Raw genomic sequence first — 25586 nt, forward strand, 5'->3', positions numbered from 1 at the left:
TGTTGCTGATTTGTGGTTATAATTTAAAGTAACATGATTTATGATTATTATTGCTCAATCTGCATGATACTGAGATGTACTACCTGGGCCTAAAGTCAGTAGAATCACAGATGTATGATTACTGACAATGGCACAAAGCAGAGCAGAAGTCATTTTATAAGGCTTTTAAGTTATAAGTGAAACTAAGCATCTGTGATACTTGATGTATGATTTTAATTTCCATGTGCGCCAAACATAGTGTGTGCCTCAGTTAATTATAATAGCTAATTTAAATTTAAATTGGAGTTACAAATGGTCAAGCAATAAAGGTTGTCAAATGCATGAACAGGTCCAAAGAACACGGAGAATTTAGGAGTTATAGTGGTGTGGCAGACTGAGAATCAAATTGATTTGGATAAAAGTGAATACTTATTCTAATGAAATATTTTGCTAAATTAAGCCTACTGTTTAGGTTGTGTAGCATGTTTACAATAATAATCTGAGTTTATGCTGTGGGGACATTCATGTTATTGAAATGAAAAAGATGAATCAATTACAGTATGTCATTTGTAATGTATATTGAATTCCTAACTGTTATAGAGTGCTTAAAAACCAAATGTGTTTTGCTCTCCATAATGTTTCATATTATAACTGTGGAATTGCATATACTGTATAAGCCCCATAACATGTTGATTACCTGAATTCTGTGTTTTTTTTTAAATTGTTTTATTGGGATTATGAAATAAAGATTTCTTTCACAATAGGGCCCTACGTCCATGATCTTTCCAATGTTTAAAGAGGTGTGTGTAGAATCTAAAACACAAATGTTACCTTAAGGGTCAGCAGGTGGCTGAAATATTAATTTAGGTGTAGCCTGGCAACCTTTGAAGCTTGGCTGGAGAAGGTATTAAAAAGGCTAATTTATTGGCCCCACCTGTGTAGCTGGCCTCTCCATCGCTTCCAGGAATTAGATACAAAGGTGTAACCTGAACCCAAACTAATAAGATTACAGAAAAGTCTCACATACAGTCACACGCAGTCAATTAAAGGCACACACTTGTCCCAGATGACACTGTGATTAATTTGGATAACATTTATTTTTGTTATATTTCATATAGTTTAATAAAATATTGAAGACTGTTTCAATACAGAAACTGTTTTACCATTCTTGTGAGACTTGGAACATGAATAGGTTTGAAGTAATCCTTCAGGATTAAATCAGCCAACACTAACAACGGGAGTAAACTCTACATGAATAGGAATCAGCTAATCTTTTATAAGCTCCTTACAAGAACCGATACATGCAGAAGTTCTTGTCACAGTTCACACTTCAGCACAAATCATTTCCAGTTCAGAGTTAGGTAAATTGGACGGTTCTGTCTTTTAGTAATTGATTGAAGTTTGTGGCTTGGCTGATCTTGGTTCGGTCACAAGTCATACAACAATATCAAACTGAATGGAGTTGGGCAATGGAATGCTTCATCCCCAAAACAACGCTTTCTCTCAAAATATTTGAAACATTTATTTTGAAGCAAAAATTATGATATAAACACAGTTCTATGAACCACACTGAATCAACAGCATCCAACGGCTTTTGTTACAAGCTCCGCCCCAATGGGCGTCACAAACCCGCCTCTTTGGCTTTCCATATCATTTGTTGGATGGAGAAAGGGACTGGTTCGTTCTGAATATAGAAATAAACTGTCAATCAAAATAGGGCGGGTTACACTTCTAAGTTATAATTGTCAGTCGTTGTAGTGGCGGTGGTGACACGTCAAAAAAGGCAGTTCGGAGTTCTACATTCAAATTGCCTACGGATAGGGAAGAGTGGTCCCACGAAGTCTGGAAAATGGAACAAGAGATGAGCGAGCAGATGCGACCCCTTCTGACATCGGTGAGGAACCAGGAGTGTTTTGTTTATCTTGTAACGGTAGTTTTTAGCCTCCGATACCTGTTGGCTTGGCTGACTTCTCTGCTTTCAGACACAATTTTTTAGAGAAAGGAAAGAGGAAGAAAGGGGGGTTGGGGGTTCACTCCAGTCGCATGCTATCATTTTGTCTGCTACAACAAAAAGCATAGATGGAGATGGAGTTTCTCGTATTTTAGCATCACTTTCCTTTTTGTGCCGAAACATACATCTTATCTAAAATGAAGGAGGTCTTTGTCGGTGTTAGTTATTCGGGGGGGGGGGACCATGTGTTCGCCAGGAAGTAGCGTTAGTCAACTCCAGTCAGTCTCGTCTGCTCCCCAGTGATGATTCACACGCTAATCATATTCAAATAAGACAACAAAACTAATTTCTTTGTGAATGAGGATGTGCGCGCGGTTCCGAGGTCGCGAGGTTCGTAGTCGCGTGTGTCTTTTTTGCTGTAAGATCAGTGAAACTCGCCGGTAGCGATGGGAAAAACTTACTTGCTGTTTGGGCCACAGGATTGCTAGTCAAACTTACATTTAGACTGTTACACGTGTTGCTCTGAAGATTGTCATTGTTTATTAGTGTGTAATATAAGATCAGTATTGGACAGTTCCTGATCATATCTGGGTGACAGTTAAACCCCTTACAGTATCAGACAGAGAAACACTGAAAGGGAATACAATGTCTTGAATAATGTGTCTTCCGAATAGTATGGAAACATACCTAAATACTTAGAAATCGTAGTTCAATATCTAATGAGGTCATCCTTTGTTAGTACGTAAGCCTACTCCAAACTCAGTGTACCAGACTTTGGTTCAGGAGCAAGTATTATAAACGTTTGTTGCCGTACCCTCAGAACCTAATATGAGTGTTGATAGATGTCTTGCCAACAAACCTAGGCTACTTCTAGAGCAGCTTCCTTTTGAAGCAAGACACGTATAAAGGACTCATTCCACTCTTGTGTGATTACAGTTCATCTGTAAGTTACAAATAACTGGTTGTTTTTATAAAGCCAAGGCAACCCTACTTTTTGTACAGTACCATCCACATACCTTATGTTAGCACAGAATCATACCATTGCTGATATTCCCTCCTAAGTTGTCAAGTGCATCTTCCTACCAGACAGCCCAGGGACCCTGTTAAGGCTGTGTTGTAAGGCCTCCTTGGTGATGCCCTCTGATGACGCCCCGGAGACTGAGCACCTGTGAGTCACAGAGGCCTATCACAAATCAACGTTAAAAGAAGCAGCTGCGAGTGAGTGTGGTACACAAAACAACTTTCGCACAGTTCGGTCACTGAATGGTTTCATTGACATTAGTTGGAGAATGCTCAATTTCTATGTCAGCTAAACCTCCTTAAACCGTTTTTTGACCAGTTCTATTCCTGTTTTTGAAGTCTTTGTGACAGTGAAATGAAAGTCGAGTGAGTGTACTGAGGCTATTGTTTCCCATGTAGTACCTGCAGACATGAGAGCTTTAGTAAGCTTACTCAGGCAAACATTTGACTTTACTCCCATCACAACACACTGCAGATGCACAATTGACATTCATCTGTGGACAGCTCTCATCTAAAAGAAGGTTTTAAATAACCCATATGTTACAAAGCAACATGGCTTTTCACAAGTTGGCTCATTTCGATGAATCGGAAACAGTTCTTTGAGTCCATCTCAACTTCAGACACAGCCCCTCATACATGTCTTCGCTCTCAATTGTGTGCCTAGCCCACATCCTTTAGACTCCTAGTTTGACGGGTGCATGTCAGCATCTGCGTTTGGCACTCTGCTGACAGCATTTGGTGTGATGGCTTCTCCATAGCAACCTTTGGTCTGTGTTCCAGGCTGAATCAGGTATGTTGTTCAGAGCCCTCTTAGAGCTACATGAACTCCATAGACTTCGTAAAGACTGGGATATTCTCACAGTAACCGTGGACCATGCTCCTAGCTTTCTAATGTTGCCTCAAACTTGTGTTATAGCTCTGTTCCCATCAGGCTTATCCTTCTCGTGTAGGCCTCACCACATGAATTGCCTGTTTAGTAACGGATTGGCTTCCCACCTCTGTCCAGCGATCCCCAACTTTGCATCTGCATCAGCTGCATCGGGACAGGGCTACGTGGTCAGGGAGCTTTACACAGCAGGAAGTGTGTCATTGTTCCTGTCTGGGCGCTCAGCAACTCTACTGTACTGTGAGGCCTGAGCAGACAAAGGCAGGGCTAAAGCAGCATACACACTCGCATGTATTTACACACTCTTTTGCTATCACACACACACACACACACACACACACACACACACACACACACACACACACACACACACACACACACACACACAAACAAACACACAGGGAGGCTAGCTCAGGGTTATGTCGGTTCAGGGCTACTGCAGCATCATGCTGTGGTGGCTTGTAGCTCCTCCTGCCTGCAGCCATGCACAGCAGGCCGTGCCTCCGGACAGACCCCCCATGCAGCTCAGCTTTATGACTTATTGATGGAACTGCATGCTGCATCATTAGTCAGTCACATCATTTTATTCAATTTACACACTGAGGTTCCCACACTCTGGATCCAGACCTGTGAGGAAATGGCCAAAGACTGATACTGTGTGCGGCCTGGGTTTAACTACAGTCAAATCTATTAATCAAATCGAATGTGCCTAAGACTATAACCTTAACATTTGTTGATATGAAATGAGTACCAGTCCTAATGGCTCTGCTTTCAGGATGTTATGAAAAGAACTGGCTTGGAATTATTCATGTCATCTGTCTGCCTCAGTGGCCCCATAGTCAGTTCTCTGCTCTGCTCTCTTTACTACCCAGTTCATAGAACCCATGCAAATAATCCTAACAGACTTTCCATCGCAGACTAATAAAACATGAGTCTAGATGTCTGATCTTTTCAAAGACTATTTAGTCATTTTACTAGACTGGATACTACTGTTCTACTAATCAATACATCAGGTCATTAGTCTGCCATTGATTTACTTCCAATTTCGCCTGGAATTACTGCTACTACTACTACAAGCTGTCAGTTTTTAGTTTGCATTTAATGCCAGTTTCAGTAATGTGTTTTCCTGTTGAGAAATAAGGATTATAACCATCTTCCCTGTGTTAAGCCCAAACTTAAATTTCACCTCATTGAGAGGTGTGCCAACAAGGCAAATCAAAATGACCTTATTGATATAATGAAGCTGATATCTTGTAGGCCTTCAGGATGATTCTGTCTACAGTGGTGTGTGTCTACTCAGCCTGTAAGTGACCTAAAGCCAAGCAGGAGTTGGATAAATAAGCTATTCACACTGGACCCTGCTGCCATCCCCCGCTCCCCCCCCCCCCTATTCACCCTCCTACTTCTTTCTGTGCTCTCCCTCTGATATGCTAAGACCGGAAGGTGTGTGTGTGTGCGTGCGTGCGTGTATGAGGCTATTAGAATATAAGAGTCCCTTGTCTGATTGGCTGGGCCAGCCAGATGGTTATTAGAGTACATCTGCCTCCTTCCCTGCTTTGTATGCTTCTTTCCATCCATCTCTTTTCCATCGCTCTCTACCTCCCTCTCACTCCCTCTTTTTAGTTTTTTTTCTCTCTCTCTTTGTCTTCACCTTTTTGTCCCTGTCTGTGGGGTAGCCTGGCTGAGAGGTTGGTATTGATGCGTGCTAGCAGTGTACAGTACGAGGAGCATCAGACAAAGGGGAGGGCAGAGCGAGGAGGAAGTCAGTCAGTTTGGTGTTTCGAACCGTTATGGAGAGGAGAGAGGAAGAGCATAGATGTTGCTTGGTAAGTCTGTTTACCTTGCCCTGTGGAGGGAACAAGGGACACGGGCGGAGGACTAAGAGGGAGAGGATTGGCAAGAAAGCTCGTATTTTTGGGGGCAGTTCTAAAAGGTGAATTGAGGGTCAGGCTTCTCGAAGACTCGCCTAGGCTTGGCATCACCTGATCTAGTTACAGAAATCTAGATCTTTTCATGTAGCTAACTTGTTAGTGTTGCCATGGTAATTCTATTGATGTGACCTGTAATGGGCCTGAGCCCTCTAGGACCTGGTGTTGATTCTGTAATGCTGCAGCTCCATTTCCTGCTTTTGTTGTTTACTTTTGCTCAGCTTATTGCTCTACAAAGAAAGTGAGAGATTGTGAATGACAGTGAGAGGAAGAGGAAAGCTGGTGATGCAGTCACCACAGTATACTCTCACCCCACAGTAGGTTTCTTGGCTGAGTCTTTTTAAATGGGACTCTTCGAAGATGTTTGCTTGTGTGCTCATTCAAACACCCCAGATGGCTCGAGCATGGAGGGATGGGTGTTTGTTCGGGGGTGTGTGTGTGTGTGTGTGTGTGGGGGGGGGGGGGCTGTGGGTGTTTGTCAAGGAGGGAGGGGGGCTTGTGGGAGTGAGAATGCATATTACCATAATTAAAGCTGGTTTAGAGATGAACAGGGGCTTTATGGAATTGAGGGGTTTTAACGAGTGTCGAAAAATCATTCTATATGAGACCCTCTTTCTGTCTGTCGTTGACCTTCGGGCCAGTTCATTAACAGGATACAATGCTGAAATAATCTCTGAGGGGATTGTTCCCATCAGAATGCTCCACTCCCCGGCTGCCTTGTGGTTCACTGCTGTTTGGGCCACTGAATGACACATGGTCAAGGACAAGTGGCACCCAATGCTATTTCTGTGTAGATTTATCAAAACCATCTACTGTTTCATACTTGTCTGGCTCTTTCTACATTGTGTTGTGAAGGAAACATCGAATTTCCAAATCATCCCTTGCCAATGAATTCCCAAACTTTTCAACATACAGAGAATGATGTCATAAGTTTATCTGTGTTCACTTGCTATTATTAACAGTTGTTTATCGTCAGACCCTTCTGACTAGGGTCACTGACTAGAGGTACTGTAATATCTGATCTTTCTGTGTGCAGCGACCAGAGGTCACAGAGGTCAGAGGAAAACACCGAAGCTGTGGGAATGTCTCAACTCGCTCTCTCTCACACTTTCTCTCACACCCTCCCCGTCTTTCACGCTTTCCCCTCGCCTCTCTCGACCTTCTCTCTTTGTCCTCTCTGTTTCACGCACAGGATCCCCCTCAATCACAGCTGTGGAGAACGCAAAACGCGTAGGATGTGGCGTCGTGTTCGACTGCTGCGGTTTAAATGTGCTGCAGCTCGCGTGACGGTTTTCCTGTCGAACGTCGTCACATCAGAATCGTTCTTGTACACCTAACGGTTGTCGTTGGGTTCTCTTCTTCTTAGGCAGGCTAAGGGCGTAGTCGTAGTAGCAGTCGTGGGCGAGTATGGTAATGTCATGGGCGAGGAGTGTAGTCATGTCGAGTCACTGCCGCACAGCTCTCCACACTCACACTTCAGTTCACAACTCAGACTGTTATGAGTCAGATGGCTGAGCTGTTATGGAATCGGGCTATTAATCAGAAGGTTGCCGGTTCGATTCCCGGCCGTGCAAAATGATGTGTCCTTGGGCAAGGCACTTCACCCTACTTGCCTCGGGGGAATGTCCCTGTACTTATTGTAAGTCGCACTGGATAAGAGGGTCTGCTAAATGACTAAATGTAATACGTAATGTAAATGTTATGTGGTGCACCCTTTCTTGTGCTGTAGCTCATGAGATGCACACACAGGAGTACACACAAACGCAGAAAGACACGACAACACACACTCTTCTACACGCATCCCCTTTACACACACACATGTACAATATCTCCTTTACATACACACACATAATTATACACTCCTTCTACACACAAATATGCACTCTCCTTTTACACACACTTAAACATACACACACAGACACTCACTCACTCACTCACTCACTCACACACACACACACACACACACACACACACACACACACACACACACACACACACACACACACACACACACTCTTTTACACACACAGAGAAATACACACAGCTACAGACTCTCCTTTACAGAAATACACACACACAGAAATACACACAGAACTATAAATAAAGAAGTTGCAGTAGGCGGTCGAAACAAGCCTCAACTTTTGGGAACAAGCCAATCATGCTTACGCAAACATGCTCTCACTCACACATATGTAAAGGCCATTTGGCAGACACATGGGCCATATTTGCACTGAGCGCATGTACCGTATCCATGATAACCAGTGCCTGCCTTTCCAGAGTACATTTTCCTACGGGGAAAACCGGTGGAAACCTCCCGTTTAGGCTGGGATTTGTAGTCCAGCCTCAGCAGTTTGAATGTGATTTGAGTCTAACAATCTGGGCCAGCCATGCAGGACTTCTGGGGCGATATTGTCAATCTGAGGACCACAAGAACAGCTCAGCCTGTATTGGTATGCTGTGTGTGTGTCTGTGTGTGTGTGACCTTATAGATTAACTCTACTTAAGTGGAGTTAGGAGGGCTGTCTAATTTTGTGAATAAGACTTGCGAGGAACAAAATCCGCAATAATCCAGTTTATAATAGTGTTTCTATGCCGAGTGGTGTTTCCGCGCGGTGTGGCGTTTATATGCAGTGTGGTGTTTCTAGGCTGGGTATAACCAGGTGCTGTAGACTAGTTCAGCTTCACTGACTTTTGAGGAACTGACGTCTTTCTAACGGTCTGCCGCGTTTTCATTCAGGCAGCAAAGACGTGTCCATCTTGTCTGTCTCCCCATAGGGCCAGTTAGCGTGGTATTTCAGGTGCGGGTGTTCTAGTGGTAGGGGTGTTCTTGGCTTGTGGTGGTGTGTTATGGGTGGCAATTATTTTTAAACTCTGCATGAAATCAGATGTAGCCCCTGAAATGGAGCACCAACGTGGTATAGTACTCATGACTAAAATAGCCCCCAACATTGGAGGTCAGATAAAGCAAGCTATACATCATCGTCATCAGCATCACAGTCACACACCTCTGGCCTGGACCTGCCTAGAAGATTGGAGAGGTCCGTCTGAGATGGGTTTTCCTGTCTACCTTGTCTTTTCTTGTGTTGTTAGAAACCACAGCAAAATGATCTTAGGAAACACTGGTGTTGACTAGCTTAGAAGACTCAAGGGGTTTGTTCTACCAGCTGGAGGTCTACTTCAGTTCTCTGAAGGTGTCGTGTGACATGCTGTCTGATGTGTTGGTTAGAGGATGTGAAGGGATGTGATGATGAGGGTCGGTCATGTGACAGAGTTACCGGGAACTTGATGCAGATCTTCTCTTCAGTAACCAGTGCTTATTGACTTTAGTTACCAATATGCCCATAGACCATGTTATACAGACGGGCTAATATCACAGTTTCCAGTTTACTACCTGAACCTGAAACCTGAACCTGGCTGATGTTTTGTGACTTTCTGTTTGTGACCGTCTGTTTGTGACCGTCTGTTTGTGACTGTCTGTTTCCAGGGTAATGATGACGAAGCCGTGGTTGACCTGGGGAAGACGAGTTCTACCATCCACACCAACTTTGAGAAGGAGGAGCTGGAGAGTATGTTTAGCACCACCACACACACTGTGGCAACTTAGATTGTGTTTACCACCACACACACTGTGGCTACTTAGTTGCATCCTGGGTTTATGTGTACACAGAAGCAGCAGACAACAGGCCCAACAGCATAACTGCTGATTCGTTTACAGCCACAGGGCATGGGTGTTTTACAATTATTTCCACAATGCCGTAGTAGGAACTCACACACGCAAGCTCACAGCTGCCTACTCATGACTCCCTTCCTTGAGTTCCAGTCACGTTTGCCTCTCTCTGGTATGATTGGGAGCCTGAAGTTCACACACATTCCACAGAATCAGAGAGAGAGGGAGGGAGAGAGAGAGGGGGGGGGAGAGAGAGGGGGGGGGGAGAGAGGGGGGGGGGGAGAGAGGGGGGGGGGGGGAGAGAGGGAGAGAGGGGGGGGAGAGAGAGAGGGGGGGAGAGAGAGAGGGGGGGGAGAGAGAGAGGGGGGGAGAGAGAGAGAGAGAGGGGGAGAGAGAGAGGGGGGGGAGAGAGAGAGGGGGGGAGAGAGAGAGAGAGAGGGGGAGAGAGAGAGAGGGGGGGAGAGAGAGAGGGGGGGAGAGAGAGAGAGGGGGAGAGAGAGAGAGGGGGGGAGGTAGAAAGGAGGAGGGGGAGAGGGGTGGGGGGAGAGGGGCTGGTAGAAAGGAGAAGGGGGAGGGAGGGAGGGGGGGGTAGAAAGGATGGGGGTGAGAGTGCCACAACAGAAGATTGTGAGCATTAGGCTTATTCATGGCCATTGTTACACGCACACACACACACACACACACTTGGCTTACACCGGCTTCCAGTGAATGTCTAATCAGGCACAGTCCACACTGGGACAGGTGGACCTGAACATGTGACATGATGACAAGCCAGAGACAGAAGGTTTATGAGAATGTTGTGTGTTAGTAGCTGCTTCTCTGACAGCAATGGGCAGAATTGCTGTTGCTGCTCTGGCCCCCACTGATTACACCCAGCCAGCCAGCCTCACTCCCTCCCCCTCTCAGACACACACACACACACACACATGCTTGTACGGTGTGTTACAAAGCCACTGAGGGTAGACCTTTGTCCAAAGAGACTCATTCAATTCATGTTGTGTTAGGGTTGTTGCTAGTCATCCTGTGTTTAAGTGTGCTCTTGTGGTGTGTGCGTGTCTGTAGACTCCTATTGCTGGTTGTTTGGAAATAAGGGAGCAGGTGTTGACATGCACCATGTTTCTGTGGAGCCCTGGCCAATCTTCTCCAAGGCCTCCCCCTGCCTCCTCCCCCTGCCTCCTATCCCAGCCTTATCCCAGCCTCCTATCCCAGCCTTATCCAGCTGCCTCCTCTCTCCCTGTGCAGTCTGGCTATGCTAGTTAGTTGCGTGTCAGTTCCCTAGTTTACACACTAGTTAACCTCTGTAATCTGGATCTGATCAGCGATGCATTGACAATGAAAAACAGCGTGCTAACCTGAGTTGGACATCTTCAACCTAAATTCAGCATCACATCTGCCAATCCTAAATCCCACCCTGAAGCCCCCGGACTCCCACGGAGCTCCTACCTCTGCAGGTCGTGAGACAGTGTATTGTAGTCGGGCACCCAGGTTGTTGTATTGAAGTTCCACTCTATTGTAGTCCTGTTCTTTTGGTCCTAATCTCTGAGGTCTCCATTGACGTCAGCAGGACACCCAGCCAGCAGGTCGGCGGAGCCGACCCGGAGCAGATAAAGGCTGTGTTTATAAGCACAAAGACCCGCCAGCGCTTCCCTCTCCCTTATTAGGGTTCCCCCCCGCCCCGCCCCTCTGGTGAGGGACGGTGTGTGTCATTCGGAAGATTTCACTCATGGAGACAGTTTGGTGCGGGGGGGAGTGTTCCCAGTGACTCATGCCACGGCGTGCGTATCAGCACGGTTATATGGCCTGCCACACCTAGCCCTGCTGTGACGAATGAGAGGAAGAAAGGGGGGGGAACGTGGGGGGGGAAAGAGGGGCTGGCTGGACAGGCTGACGTTCCACCTGGAGTGTGTGGTGGTTGTTTTTGATTGTGGTTGTGTATTTGGATGCAGGTTAGAACGTTTGCATGTTTCAGTATCTGTGGCATAAGACGTGGCTTATGATCACCCAACGAGGACATACAACAGTGGTAATGGAGCTTGTGAATGACCTAATTTAGCCTGGCTGCTGTTCAGTTTTCTACAGTTAAGGTTCAGATACCCAGCCTATGAAACCAAGACAATGGAATCCAATCTGGCCAGATCAGTTAAGATCAAGCCAGCTAGTGAAAATATATCCTGGGTGTTATGTCCTTGTAATAGAGCCCCCCCCCCCCCAGCCCCCTTCTCACCCTGCTGTAATTATCCCTCCAGGCCACCGGGCGGTGTATGTGGGCGTCCACGTTCCGCTGGGCCGAGAGAGCAAGCGACGCCACCGTCACCGCGGACACAAACACCACCGCAAGAGGAGGGACCGCAGCTCGGAGAGGGACGAAGGACGCGACTCGCCCACCTGCAGTAGGCCACGCCCCCCCCCCCCCCCCCCCTCATGACACCGTGGTACTGTAGTGTCACTGTCAGCAGAGAGAGACGGCTGACTTGTGTGTGACCTTGCAGACACGCCGTCTCAGCGGGTGCAGTTCATCCTGGGGACGGAGGACGACGACGAGGAGCACATCCCCCACGACCTGTTCACCGAGCTGGACGAGCTCTCCTTCAGGGAGGGACACGTCTACGAGTGGAAGGAGACGGCCAGGTCAGACGGCCTGCCCCGCCTCACACGGCCTGCCCCGCCTCACACAGCCTGCCCCGCCTCACACAGCCTGCCCCGCCTCACACAGCCTGCCCCGCCTCACACGGCCTGCCCTGCCTCACACGGCCTGCCCCGCCTCACACGGCCTGCACCGCCTCACACGGCCTGCCCCGCCTCGCACGGCCTGCCCCGCCTCACACAGCCTGCACCGCCTCACACGGCCTGCCCTGCCTCACACGGCCTGCCCCGCCTCGCACAGCCTGCACCGCCTCGCGCAGCCTGCCCCGCCTCACACAGCCTGCCCCGCCTCACACAGCCTGCCCTGCCTCACACAGCCTGCCCTGCCTCACACAGGCGCTTACACACATGTATACACACACACACACGTACGTGTTTGTGTGTCAATACATGCATACACACACAAATACGCATGAACAGTAACGAGCTAGCTTAACGTTTGCACGCCTGAGTAGGCGCTATTTGTCGCTTTGGACAAAAACGTCTGCGAAATAAAGTAAATGAATGACGTGTTGTCTGTTGCCATGAACGTGTGCGTGTGTGGGGGGGTCTGCATCTGGTTGTTGCGCGTGTAGGTGGCTGAAGTTCGAGGAGGACGTGGAGGACGGGGGCGAGCGCTGGAGCAAGCCCTACGTGGCCACGCTGTCCCTCCACAGCCTGTTCGAGCTGCGCAGCTGCATCCTCAACGGCACCGTGCTGCTGGACATGAGGGCCAGCTCCATAGAAGAGATTGCCGGTGAGGGAGGGATGTGTGTGTGTGTGTGTGTGTGTCTGAGAGGGAACTCATCTGTGGGAAGTGGCGACCTGCATGGTAGTGGATTATGTGTCTGTATCAAATGTTTTTGCAATTGGATAAGGTTTGGGTCCTGATTGACTAGAGTTGAGGGGAGTTTGTGTGCGTGCGTGAGTTTATTTGGTAACAGAGTTTATACTTAAGTTCATAAAACTGAATGTTCCCCGCCCTTCTCTCTCTCTCCCCACACACACACACACACACGAGTAGACATGGTGATCGACAGCATGGTGGCGTCGGAGCAGCTGGAGGAGGAGCAGCGGGAGAAGGTGCGCGAGGCCATGCTGAAGAGGCACCACCACCAGAACGAGAAGAAGCTCAGCAACCGCATCCCGCTGGTGCGCTCCTTCGCCGACATAGGCAAGAAACACTCGGACCCCTACCTGCTGGAGCGCAACGGTGAGGGCCCCTGTCTTCACCACACTCCTCCTGGACCGGGGGGGGGGGGGGGGCCGCAGGGTCGACGCGCGGTTGGTCTCCGCCGCCGTTTGGAAAGGGATCCGTCGGATAATTGACTCGGACCTACTTCCGAAGGCTCTCGTTCGAATCTTGAAGTTAGTTAGGAGTAGCGTATCCAGATCCTTGTTTCTGGGGGTCGTTGTAGCCGGAAGTTTCTATTGGATGAGGAAATGGAGTGTGGAGACGAAGGGGCCTGTGGGATTGGTGCACGGCCCACGGGCTTCTGTGATTGGTGCATGGCCTTGTGTGTGGGCGTGAGTGTGAGTTTGATTGGGACGTCTTGTGTGTTGGTCCTGGAGCATGTGTACATCAGCTGATCTGGTATCAGCCTCTTGTTATAAATCTATTTACTCACAGCAACCAGCCTGTACCGTGTGTGTGTGTGTGTGTGTGTGTGTGTGTGTGTGTGTGTGTGTGTGTGTGTGTGTGTGAACTTTCCAGGGTTGATCTCCTACTTTAGAGGAACCTGTTCCATGGAGGGCAGGATTACTTCACTGTGCCACGGAGACTTATTACCATTCGTACAGAAGTGGTACTACTAATGGTCATAGTGTGACTGACGGATTATCTTGCTTGCCTGGGATAAGTCTGTTTTTGGTGACCTAATTTCTGAATTTGTGGTGTGATGCAACCAAGTGGTCTGGGTAGTTTTACTAGCCTGGTGGAATGTTTCAACAGATTATACAACTGTGCTGGCTTCGTTTTCTCATCATGCTCTTGGTTGTTTCCCAACATGATGATCTTTTCCTTGACAACATTTTCCTGTGACTTGCCCTGCCCTGCCTGACCATGGCTGACTCTGCCTGCCTCTCGCTGCCTCGTGCCTCAGCCTCCTCTGGGGTTTCCGCCTCTCCTGACCTTTCTGCTCTGTGGTTGTCTCCTCATGTTCCTCCCACACTGCTCCCCCCCCCCCCCCCCCCCCCTGTAGGGGACAGCCTCTCTGCCTCCCGCCTCTCCCTCCTGCGCCGGACCTCATCCATCTCCTCCTCCAACGCGGCCACGCCCCCTCATTCCCGCCGGCCCTCCCGGGACTCTCGTGGCTCCCTCTCCCGACACGCCTCCTCCCTCCTCCGCCACATGCAGCCCGGCCCCCCCCCTGCCTCCGCAGGCCCCACCCGCCAGGACACGCCCCCTCTGTCGCCCCGCGGCCGCTCCTCCCCCCCCCCGCGCCCGCCCTCGGCCCCCCCGGCTGCGGAGCCCGAGGTGCTGCTGGCCGGGGGGGCCGGGGAGCACCGGGGCCTCCCCCAGGTGGTGGTCTACCCTCCGCCCCCGGAGTTGGTGGGGGGGCGGCGCTCCTGCCCGGCTGCGCCTCAGGGGGAAGAGCTTACGGCCCAGGATCCCCCAGCGCTGCTCCTCCCCCCTCCTTCTGAAGGCAAATAAACGGCAGGCATGACATGAACCCTGTCCTCTCTTCCCCCACTCCTCATCTCTCCGACCGTCTCCTCTTTCCCCCTCCTCCTCCTACCCCCCCCCCCCCCCCCTCCTCTCCTCCTGCCCTCACGTGTGAGTGTCCGCTGCTACCAATGCATCTCCTGCTGTGTTAAAGCTATGAAAGGGCCCTAGACGAGTGCATCAGAGCTCACTGGTTGGCTGGCCATATTATGGTTCAGTCACAAACACGCACGCTGTTACGCAGACAGGCTGCAGAATCCAGTGTCAGGTGATCAGGCCGGTTCTGTAAGTGGAGAGCAGAGAGTTGTGATGTCACGGAGTCAGTTTCTGACTACGCGGTGTTCCTGGCTGTGAGCATGTGTGTGTGTGTCTCGGAGAGGGTTAGAAAGATCTAGAAAGGGCAAGAGAGCAGGGACATTGAACATCGTTTTTCTCTTAGGCTGGTGGTTGAGTGTCAACTGTAAGTGTGTGGGGAAGCTCAACATTGAGCAGTAGTAATGTCAGAATGACCAGAACAGAAAACCTTACTCCCTCACCACATAATGTAAGATGTTGAAAACTTTAACAGTTCTATTACTGCCTGGTCTTACTGCCTGGTCTTACTGCCTGGTCTTACTGCCTGGTCTTACTGCCGGCTCCCCCTCCAGGTCTCCTGGCGTCCCCCCAGTCGGCCCCTGGCAACCTGGAAAGCAGCAAGCCCAGCGAGGCTCGCATCAACGGGAGCAGCAGCCGGGAGAACAGCACGGTGGACTTCAGCAAGGTGACTCTCCCCTTCCAAAACACACAGCCTTGCTATGACAGAGAACAGCACCCCTCCCCCCCCCCTCCCCCGCTTCCACGACAACCAGCCCCGCCGCACGCCCACTGAAGCACGCGGGCACATGTGAGTGCGTCAGATGAGTGTTAACCTTGTCCCGCCCTCAGCACGACTGTCCCTGTAGATGTGGTTCCCGGGGAGGGGAAGCCGGGAGGTCTATCGTAAGTCCCTCCACCTGTCAGTCATGGCCTGTGGTCCAATCAGTGCCCTTGTTGTCAAGTTGCCAGTGGAGTGCCGCCTGTCTGTATTGTGTGTGTGTGTGAGAGAGTTGGTGATTTTTTTTGCAATGAAGCGTATATGCACAAGTGCGGTATGTGTAAAGTAATTCTGCATGTCTTATCTAGTGGGCAGACGTGACATTGAGAGAATGTTCACGTGCCGTTATTGTTATTTGGCCTGACTCTCGACATGAACCACTGTTCTGGCTTGTCATGAGACACATTTACATACTTTAACCTGTGTGGAACCCTGGTGGGCAGTAAGACCACAATCCCATTTGAAGAGAATCGATAACGACACCTTGTCATATGTTCCCGGTCTTCTTTCTTTACTTTTGACCTTTTTTAACCCCCGATCTCCCAGGTGGACATGAACTTCATGAAGAAGATCCCAGCCGGGGCCGAGGCGTCCAACGTCCTGGTGGGGGAGGTGGACTTCCTGGAGAGGCCCATCATCGCCTTCATCCGACTGGCCCCCGCCGTGCTCCTCACAGGCCTGACCGAGGTCCCTGTGCCCACCAGGTACCAGGCACCTCCCCAAAACCTTCCCCTCTCACCTGGTGCTGTGTGCGCCTCCCTAAACCTTCCCCCCCCCCCCCCCCCTCTGTCACCTGACAGGTTCCTGTTCCTGTTGCTGGGGCCAAATGGGAAGGGCCCCCAGTACCATGAGATAGGGCGCTCCATCGCCACCCTGATGACCGACGAGGTAAGAGTCACCTCTGATGACACGCTCTTGTTCCTCAGGTTTTAGCCTCGCTGTCCTCCCACTGTCTCTCTCTCGCCCTCTCTCTCTCTTGCCCTCTCTCTCTCTCAACAGATATTCCACGATGTGGCTTACAAGGCTAAAGACAGGAACGACCTCCTGTCGGGGATCGACGAGTTCCTGGACCAGGTGACAGTCCTGCCCCCGGGGGAGTGGGACCCCACCATCCGCATCGAGCCCCCCAAGAGTGTCCCCTCACAGGTGAGGCTGCAGCTGGTCCACGTGTGGTCCCGGCCACCCGTCCAGACGCCCCGTCCTGACGACCCCCTCTCTCTCTCTCTGTGTCTCTGTCTCTCTCTCTCTCTCTTCTTCTGTGGTCCTTACAGGAGAAGAGGAAAATCCCCTCTCTCCCTAACGGTTCGGCCCACTCGTCTGACCTGGTCCAGAAAGAGGAGCACCAAGCAGGACCAGAGCTCCAGAGAACAGGGAGGTGGGTCACACTCTCTCACACACTCACCCACACACACTCACCCACACACACTCACTCACTCACTCTCACACACACACTCACACAATGGTGCTCTAAGTCCCTCTTGAAGGAGAAGTGCGAGTCCAGCAGCTCATTATAGCAGCATTATGCAGAGTGGGTGGAGAGGGGAGCTTATTAAAATAGTTGCTGCTCTGACAAGCTTGGAGGGCTGCCCTGAGATCTCTCTTTTACGTAACCTATATTACGGCTGAACAATGCAGTCCTCTTTCATAATAGGGTTGCGAAATACAATATCGACCCCGGAGTACCTTGTAGAATGAACCGTTTTGTCTCTCGCTCTCCCAATCTCTCTCTCTCTTTTGTCGTGCTCTCTCTTTCAGGATGTTCGGGGGCCTGGTGCTGGACGTGAGGAGGAAGTGGCCGTTCTACTGGAGCGACATCCGAGAGGCCCTGAGCCTGCAGTGCCTGGCCTCGGTGCTCTTCCTGTACTGCGCCTGCATGTCCCCCGTCATCACCTTCGGAGGCCTGCTGGGCGAGGCCACCAAGGGCAACATAGTGAGGAAGCGGCCCCTAGCCCCGTCTCGTCCCCATTGCACATCGAGTCGTCGCATTACGGTGTCTGTAGTGACCCCCTATTCCCCCTGTGTTCCTCCAGAGCGCCATCGAGTCCCTGTTCGGCGCGTCCATGACGGGCGTCGCCTTCTCCCTGTTCGCGGGCCAACCCCTCACCATCCTGGGGAGCACCGGGCCCGTCCTCGTCTTCGAGAAGATCCTCTTCAAGTTCTGCAGGTGACACGGACAGGACGGCGCGTGGGGGGGCGGGGGGGGTGCAGTCGTGCGTGCGTGTGTCTGACCCCCCCCCCCCCCCCCCCCCCTCCACCTCTGTTCGTCTCCACAGCGACTACGGGCTCTCCTACCTCTCCCTGCGCACCAGCATCGGCCTGTGGACGGCCTTCCTGTGCCTGGTCCTGGTGGCCACGGACGCCAGCTCGCTGGTGTGCTACATCACGCGCTTCACCGAGGAGGCGTTCGCCGCGCTCATCTGCCTCATCTTCATCTACGAGGCGCTGGAGAAGCTCTTCAACCTGGGCGAGCTCTACCCCGTCAACATGCACAACCACCTGGACAACCTCACCTTCTACACGTAAGCGACTCCTCAGGGGGGGTCGCGGCAGGGTGGCTAATGAGCAGCGGCTCTTACTAAAGAGGTCGAGAGGCTTGTGGTGGTTCCCGCTTGAGGAGGCGGTTCTGTGGTTTAACGTGGTGTCTGGTCACAGGTGTCAGTGTTCCCCTCCGGACAACAGTACAGCGGAGGTGGAGAGGGTTTGGAACAGCAGTGGGTTCCCCTCCCAGTCATCTATATCCTGGGAAGAACTCGACGTCAAGGTTAGCACGTCGGTTTTCCCTAGCTTTTTATACACGTTTTGGATTTTTTTTTTCAATTAATAAAGGGGTCATGTTTTTCTTACACCCCTTATCTCTGTCCCCCCCCCCCCTCCCTTGTCCGTTCAACCACCCAGGAGTGCTTGAGGCTCCATGGTCAGTTTGTGGGCGCGGCCTGTGGGCACGATGGCCCGTTCATCCCCGACGTGCTCTTCTGGTCCGTCATCCTCTTCTTCACCACCTTCTTCCTGTCCTCCTTCCTCAAGCAGTTCAAGACCATGCGCTACTTCCCCACCAAGGTCCAGCCTCTCCCTCACACTTCCCGGCGGTGCACCGCCATGTCGAATCAGAGAGCCCAAAGATTCGGAATCGCCGAGCTGCCTCACTTCTGAACTCTACAGACTTGGTGTGGTTCGTGGGTGACGTTGTGTTTTTTTGTTGTCCAGGTGCGCTCCTCCATCAGTGACTTTGCCGTGTTCCTGACCATCCTTATCATGGTCCTGGTCGACTACATGGTGGGAGTTCCCTCACCCAAACTCCACGTCCCTGACCGCTTTGAGGTAGACATTTCAGGGCCTGATGATCATCCCATGTATGTACCCGGGTGTATGTGTGCGTCGCGTGGCACTGAACGCTGGCTGTTTTGGGCTCCACCTCCAGCCCACCTCCAAGAGCCGCGGCTGGTTGATCAGCCCGCTGGGGGGCAACCCCTGGTGGACGATGCTGGCTGCCGCGGTGCCCGCGCTGCTCTGCACCATCCTCATCTTCATGGACCAGCAGATCACCGCCGTCATCATCAACAGGAAGGAGCACAAACTCAAGGTCAGAGAGAGGGAGAGAGAGAGAGAGAGAGAGAGAGGGAGAGAGAGGGAGAGAGAGAGAGGGAGAGAGAGGGAGAGAGAGAGAGGGAGAGAGAGAGAGAGAGAGAGGGGGAGGGAGAGAGAGAGGGAGAGAGAGGGAGGGAGAGAGAGAGAGGGAGAGAGAGAGAGGGGGAGGGAGACAAACTGAAAAGAGAGAACATACTTTTTGGAACACCCCCCCACTCCCTCATGCACCTTGTTAACTGAAGTTCTGTTGCATGCCTGTTTGCCCTCGATCCCCGACCCCACCCACAGAAAGGCTGTGGCTACCACCTGGACCTGCTGGTGGTGTCTGTGATGCTGGGCGTGTGCTCCCTCATGGGCCTGCCCTGGTTCGTGGCGGCCACCGTCCTCTCCATCTCCCACGTCAACAGCCTGAAGCTGGAGTCGGAGTGCGCCGCCCCCGGGGAGCAGCCCAAGTTCCTGGGGATCCGGGAACAGAGGGTCACGGGGTTCATGATCTTCCTGCTCATGGGCTGCTCCGTGTTCATGACGTCGGTGCTCAAGGTGAGACGTCTCTCTGGCGTGTGGGGAACTTGCCTGTTGGTGGAACGGCTTTTGAAGCGAGGAAACCCTAGGGTAGTTCAAATCCCGTCGACGTCGACTTCGTATAGCCCTTCTTTTTTACATTTTTTATTACATGAAATGTCACAGAGGGCTTCACGTTACGTTCATTGTCGTTTGTTCTCCTCCTCCCCCCCTCTCCAGTTCATCCCCATGCCTGTGCTCTACGGGGTGTTTCTCTACATGGGCGTGTCTTCCCTCAAAGGCATCCAGGTACTCCACGGCCCCGTCTTCACAATCGGTGTGGGTGTGTGCGTGCATGTCTTTCACCGGGAGCCTTATTAATCCCCCCCTTTCCCTCCCAGTTCTTTGACCGTATCAAGCTGTTTGGGATGCCAGCCAAGCACCAGCCGGACCTTATCTACCTGCGCTACGTGCCCCTGTGGAAGGTCCACGTGTTCACCCTGGTCCAGCTCACATGCCTGGTGCTGCTCTGGGTCATCAAGGCCTCCGCCGCCGCTGTCGTCTTCCCCATGATGGTAGGGGCTCTCCCCCTGTCATTGTATGTGGAGGATGGATTGGTGTGGTGAAACAATCCCTTTTTTTTTTTTTATGACAAAGATGAATCTGATTGGCTTCTCCCGGCTGTCCTCCAGGTCCTGGCCTTGGTGTTCATTCGGAAGCTGCTCGACTTCTGCTTCACCAACAGGGAGCTGAGCTGGCTGGACGACCTGATGCCAGAGAGCAAGAAGAAGAAGGAGGATGACAAGAACAAGAAGGCCAAGGAGGTGTGTGGCATTCTGACGGCCGGGGGTTGGAGGAACACCGCAGTGCTGCGTCTAAACAGCAAAACGTTTGCTTTGCACAAGCGGGATGCTTCACGTGTACGCGCGTGTGTGTGTGCGCGTGCGCGCGTGTGCTCCTAATCTATCCCCTCTCTCTCCTCAGGAGGCCCAGCGCTTGCTTGAGGAGAACTTGAAATTGAAACACTCGTACAGAGACGACGTCCTCAAGATCCCTGTGAAAGGGCTCAAAGTCAGGTCAGTCTGGAGAGGAGCACCCTCTTCTACCCAGTGAACAGTGTTTCCTGAACGCCTGCAGGATACCTTACCAAGCATACTCTTCGCCTTACCAAGCATTATAAAGCATTATAAAGCTTCAAGTGCAGTGAGAGAGAGAAATGTCTCTGGCTAACGTCTTGACCTGTCTGTCTCTAAGCAGGTGTGACAGTATCGCGTCGGACACGTCCGTCAGGGTGGAGTAAAGTGGATCGGTCTGTCTCGGCCAATGCCCTGGCCTCGTTTTAACACAGCCCGCCTTCCATGATTAACATCCCATAATAACCTGAGTCTGGGCTGTCTTGCCTCTCTCGCTCTCTCAGACCTGAGTACTAGACCTACAGTATAGACTCGTTACCTGTAGTCCTAAAAGCTGGAGCCCAGCCTGTCTGCTCAGCTTCGGCAGATCTGGGCAGGTATGGTGTTTCAGTTTAGCGTTTCAGATTTGGATGCATGAACACAACCCGCTTTATCATACCACCAGCACCACAGCAACCATGTGAACAACTCGGTACCATGACAACCACTGTAACAACCTAAACCACACTGTATTAGTGTTGCACTAAACAGCCTTCAGTTTGACACTGGAAAGGGAGTACTATACTGTATGTGTCAGCACATGCCTTGCATCACTGCCATCATTCAGACCTTCAGACTATAGACTGTGTAATAAAATGCAGTGCCAGAGTTGGCAGTAATTCCAAGATGATCTTTGGAATTATGTTGAAAGGATCTAAGCACACATCGTGCTTGGACGTGAAGTCAACACTGGGAAACTGTCAGTCTTTCTGTATGTGTGTGTGTGTGTTTTTTCCTCATCAGAAAGCAGACTGACAGTGTGCTTCCCATCCTGTGTGTGTGGCTTATGCAGCTGAGATTGCTGTGGTGTGTGTTTTTCCTGCAGTTTGGATCCATCTGTGGTAAACATTTCTGATGAAATGGCCAAAACTGCTATGTGGAAAGCTGTTGCCATGAACTCTGACAGTGCCAAAGCTCTGAAACCCAGCGCAAGGTAGCTATGACTCCTGGAACTCACTGGGTTTTTGTCTCCTTGCTTCATTTGACTTCTTGCCCCCCAAAAAACAAACCCTTTCCCTTCCCTCTGTCCTTGCATAGGTTTGGGGTTGTCATGCTGATAACCATGACTAGAAACTGCAACTATTAAATGATAAATTACTGGTTCTGTATCCATACTAAGTTTTCCATATTGTGGATGTTGTTCCTGCTTGCTATTAAAGTTATTCTTGTAGTGTGGAATTACCGATTTGAAGAAGGACAGTTTCAATTTTATAGTTCAGACTGAAGTAAAAACAAAAGTGTCAATTTGACATTAAATGATTAATTTGGTCTATGGTTTGTTAAACAGAAGTAAGGAGCATGCTTTGTTTATTCATCCTATTTGGAATGTCCATACATACGTACATGCTATGAAGTAATCCAAAATTTCAGAAGCTATTTTGGAAATCATTTATGGTGACGGCATGATGGCGAGGATCATGAAAGGATAATGATCATGATTATGTTGTTTCTTTGTGTCCACCAGCCAGGAGAAGGTGTCCTGTGTGAAGATCAACCTGGAAGGAGAGCATGGGGACAAGGTTGTGGATGTGGAAACATCTTTATGAGCTGCCTTAAACCCTCTTGTACACCAGGGGGCGTTGATATGCTGCTTCTACCCCTCCTCCACACCAGGGGGGGCTGTCAGGCAGCCTGTCCCCCTCCCCTACACCAGGGGGGGCTGTCAGGCTGCCTGTCCCCCTCCCTTACACCAGGGGGGGCTGTTTCCTCAGCAGCTGCTGCCATGCCAAAGCCAAGTAGGCAGGTTGGAGGACACCATGCACTTAGCCAGCTGAATTGTTTTCTTAAAGTTAGTCTGCAAAAGATTAATTTTTCTGTTTTATATCATCGTTTTATGGTGAAAAAACTCTTCTTTTCAGGTGTATATCTTATTAGTATTAGTATTATTATCTCAGTAAATTATTTGTTGGTTTTGAAATGTTTCTTTCCCTTCTTTCTCCTGGATCCTGGTTCAAATGAATCTCCAGTTGTACTGATGACATGCCCAGAGACTACTATACATATAGTAGGTGTTTCTGTGTACTGGACAACATTAAATGAATGCTCTGTGTTTTTATAGTGCAAAAGGTACATAAACTAAATCCAAGCTGTGCTGTTTCAACACCTGAATGAATATTTGGTTGTTTTATTCTCATTCTTTAAAAATGCTATCAAGCTTGGCTATAAATGGTCCGAGCACATTTCTGACATGTTGATTTCGGTGGTGTTGAGGATGAATGATGGTGGGAGAGGGTTACCGTCGGGGTGTACATCTCACACAGATGTAGTTTGCCGTTCAGTAGGACTGAAGCCTTTCTCACTCACAGCTTTCATGATATGAATAAAACTGCATTTTTATGTTGAACGACATCAAGCACCTTAGATATAGACTCAGTGTGACTGTGTATCAATGTTCACAAATACAACTTACTATTTCCCTGTTTTTATATTGTAAAATCCTTATTAGCAGGTGGGATTTCTTGCTGTGATGGCAAGCTTGCCTAGAAGACATCTGTCATCGACAACACTATAATCCTTACTGATTCAGGGTTAGCATGGTCTCATTATAGTTATCTTATATAAAAGTTATTTATCCATTTATCCATATCCATCCATTTATACATCTGAATCCAAACAGAGTTGGCGTGAAACTACTGTTAAGATTATTTAACAGTTCTTTAAATTGTTTCAAATGCTTGCAACTTCAGTTAGCTTCCCTTTTTCATCAACATTATTTTATTTCATTTTTTCTCATTAAATAAATTGTAACTAACATAGGAAATATGTCAGTATAGTAATACTTTATATTCCCACCTACTCACTTGGGAGGCCAGATTCATCAGAGTAATGTTAGTCTTCAAACAGGCTTTGAAGAATAAGGATTTGTTGTCTGGTATTGCCTTGATTCAAGTAGGGCAGTATGCTTATTAGGCCTAACCTGATTGGTGGGGCTGTATGGTAATTATGTCTTACCTGATTGGTAGCCTCTGCTGATTGGTCATTTACGGTTTACATGCAATGGGATATTTACAGATGGCTAATGCGCCGATTATTATGTTTTATTGTCTTCATCGCTATTGTTATTGTTACAGTATGTAAAGCATTTTAATTTATTTTAAGTGGGTCATTTAGTAGAACTAGTTCAGGTGCCAGGAAGAGATGGCAGGGATGTAGTGGATGGCTGTGTCCTGTTATGTATATCTGTGCACTTAAGGTGCACATGTCATTGAGAGATAGGGCAAACTAGATGTATCTTTTGATCTAAGTAGATATTCTTTTATGAGACTCAGGAACCAGTGGGGCCTATTGAGGTCCTTATCTATACCTTTCCTGCACCTTCATCTCTGCTCTCTCGTAACCTTACATATGTACTCTGGTCATCATGTTTTCTTCCTCCCCTCCCCTCATAGTTTGAGGGGTTGTTCCGATGTTACACTGGAAAAGACTGTGATGGTTTCTTTTCTGTTTTGTTTTATGAATAATGTCTTTTGTTTTGAATGACTGTTTTGTAAAGGTTTTGAATCATTTATTTAGTATTTTTGTCCCAGATGTTTGAAGTGCAAATGTATGCCAATCATTCAACTTTTTACTTCATACTTAAATATAATTGTACAATCTTATGCTGTAGTTAATTCTTATATGAATGCTCTTTTTATGGTAGTAGTTCAACTACTTCTTGCAAGAGTGGAACAGCAATCAGCAATGCTGAGATTGTAAGATAATTAGGATCATAAATATTTCAGTTAATAGTTCATGCCTTATCAGTACTCGATCCCTTATCAGTAATTGATCTATTCTATCAGAGGAGGAAACCCATCTCAAATAACAAATTATTTTACAGTTACTGGTCACTCAAGGACAGTTATGGTAAAAAATACAGGAGGTCTATATTATTTTTGAACTACTGTTTTTAAATAATCATTATTCTTTTCTTTTTTTTTACTTTTTGTAGTGCCTTGGTGTGTATAAGTGTAATAGCGCTATACTTCCAAGTAGGAAAAGTACTGTCTGGGACTTCAAACTACCATGTGTCTTTTCTGTCTTCCCTACCCTGCCACTGAAGAACACATTATCAAAGTAGTGCTCCAGTACTGTTATGTGAAGCAGCCAAGATGCAGGGTAGGATTCATATTGACACCTGTCAGTCCCACCAGGCAGATCTGGGCCGACCTGTTAAAGGAAGTCTCTTAAACGTAGTGATCGGTGGCATCTCAACTATTTTGACAACTTTGGGAGGTGATGAAATGATAAATGCAAAAACTTATGTCAATGAAATTGTGAAGTAAAGCAATAAAGAGCATGTCAAAGTGTATCTTGGCTGTGTGCCTCAGTTATATCTGCAGCAATTTAACCACTATCGGTCACTTTTTATATGCAGGTACGCACGGACACATTGATGCAATCAAAAAAACGTGTAAATTGTCAAATGTTTTATTCAAACACCATTTAAAAGAAATCTAATTATGAGTGGGGGTTGTTGTTGATTGTAGACTTTGAGGTTGTGATATGCTGTAGACTGGTCTGTAGACTGCATGGTTGTGATATGCTGTAGACTGGTCTGTAGACTGTGAGGTTGTGATATGTTGTAGACTGGTCTGTAGACTGCATGGTTGTGATATGCTGTAGACTGGTCTGTAGACTGTGAGGTTGTGATATGTTGTAGACTGGTCTGTAGACTGCAAGGTTGTGATATGCTGTAGACTGGTCTGTAGACTGCATGGTTGTGATATGCTGTAGACTGGTCTGTAGACTGTGAGGTTGTGATATGTTGTAGACTG

At 49.0% G+C, this 25586-nt stretch overlaps 1 protein-coding gene and 1 long non-coding RNA gene across 5 annotated transcripts; one reads left to right on the forward strand and one right to left on the reverse strand.

The window, feature by feature from the left end:
• Positions 1-1120: 1120 nt before the first annotated feature.
• On the reverse strand, positions 1121-4059 carry LOC134023269 (uncharacterized). Its single transcript, XR_009930759.1, has 3 exons — positions 3947-4059; positions 2947-3096; positions 1121-1951 (listed from the first exon to the last, which is right to left on the reverse strand). It is a non-coding gene; the product is annotated as an uncharacterized LOC134023269 (long non-coding RNA).
• Positions 1715-25120, forward strand: slc4a7 (solute carrier family 4 member 7). 4 transcript variants are annotated; one of them, XR_009930757.1, is made up of 26 exons: positions 8025-8214; positions 9249-9330; positions 11678-11821; positions 11921-12059; positions 12650-12810; positions 13078-13266; positions 15366-15478; positions 16118-16275; positions 16372-16459; positions 16571-16717; positions 16843-16946; positions 17327-17501; positions 17602-17735; positions 17845-18090; positions 18224-18332; positions 18467-18628; positions 18776-18889; positions 18990-19151; positions 19445-19696; positions 19898-19966; positions 20059-20232; positions 20350-20481; positions 20642-20733; positions 21656-21763; positions 22295-22618; positions 22797-25120. XR_009930757.1 is itself a non-coding variant. In XM_062465241.1 (25 exons), the coding sequence occupies exons 1-25, from the start codon at positions 1829-1831 to the stop codon at positions 22374-22376; spliced, it is 3381 nt and encodes a 1126-aa protein (XP_062321225.1). In that variant the 5' UTR covers positions 1715-1828; the 3' UTR covers positions 22377-25120. The 4 variants fall into 4 exon arrangements, 2 of the variants coding, with proteins under 2 accessions (XP_062321225.1, XP_062321224.1); XM_062465241.1 differs by lacking the exon at positions 8025-8214 and adding an exon at positions 1715-1873 and having other exon boundaries at positions 22295-25120; XR_009930758.1 differs by lacking the exon at positions 22797-25120 and having other exon boundaries at positions 8023-8214; positions 20915-21763; positions 22295-22335.
• The last annotated feature ends 466 nt before the right edge of the window (positions 25121-25586 follow it).

The sequence above is a fragment of the Osmerus eperlanus genome, chromosome 7 (assembly GCF_963692335.1).
Source record: "Osmerus eperlanus chromosome 7, fOsmEpe2.1, whole genome shotgun sequence".
In the NCBI taxonomy this organism is placed as follows: domain Eukaryota; kingdom Metazoa; phylum Chordata; class Actinopteri; order Osmeriformes; family Osmeridae; genus Osmerus; species Osmerus eperlanus.

Bases quoted from the DNA above. Each gene is read 5' to 3' on its own strand.
- slc4a7 (XM_062465240.1), top strand. From the start codon at position 8,152: ATGCAGGACTTCTGGGGCGATATTGTCAATCTGAGGACCACAAGAACA. The intron at 16,460-16,570 runs GTAAGAGTCACC...CTCTCTCAACAG, and splicing joins CCACCCTGATGACCGACGAG to ATATTCCACGATGTGGCTTA. The intron at 18,091-18,223 runs GTAAGCGACTCC...GTCTGGTCACAG, and splicing joins GACAACCTCACCTTCTACAC to GTGTCAGTGTTCCCCTCCGG.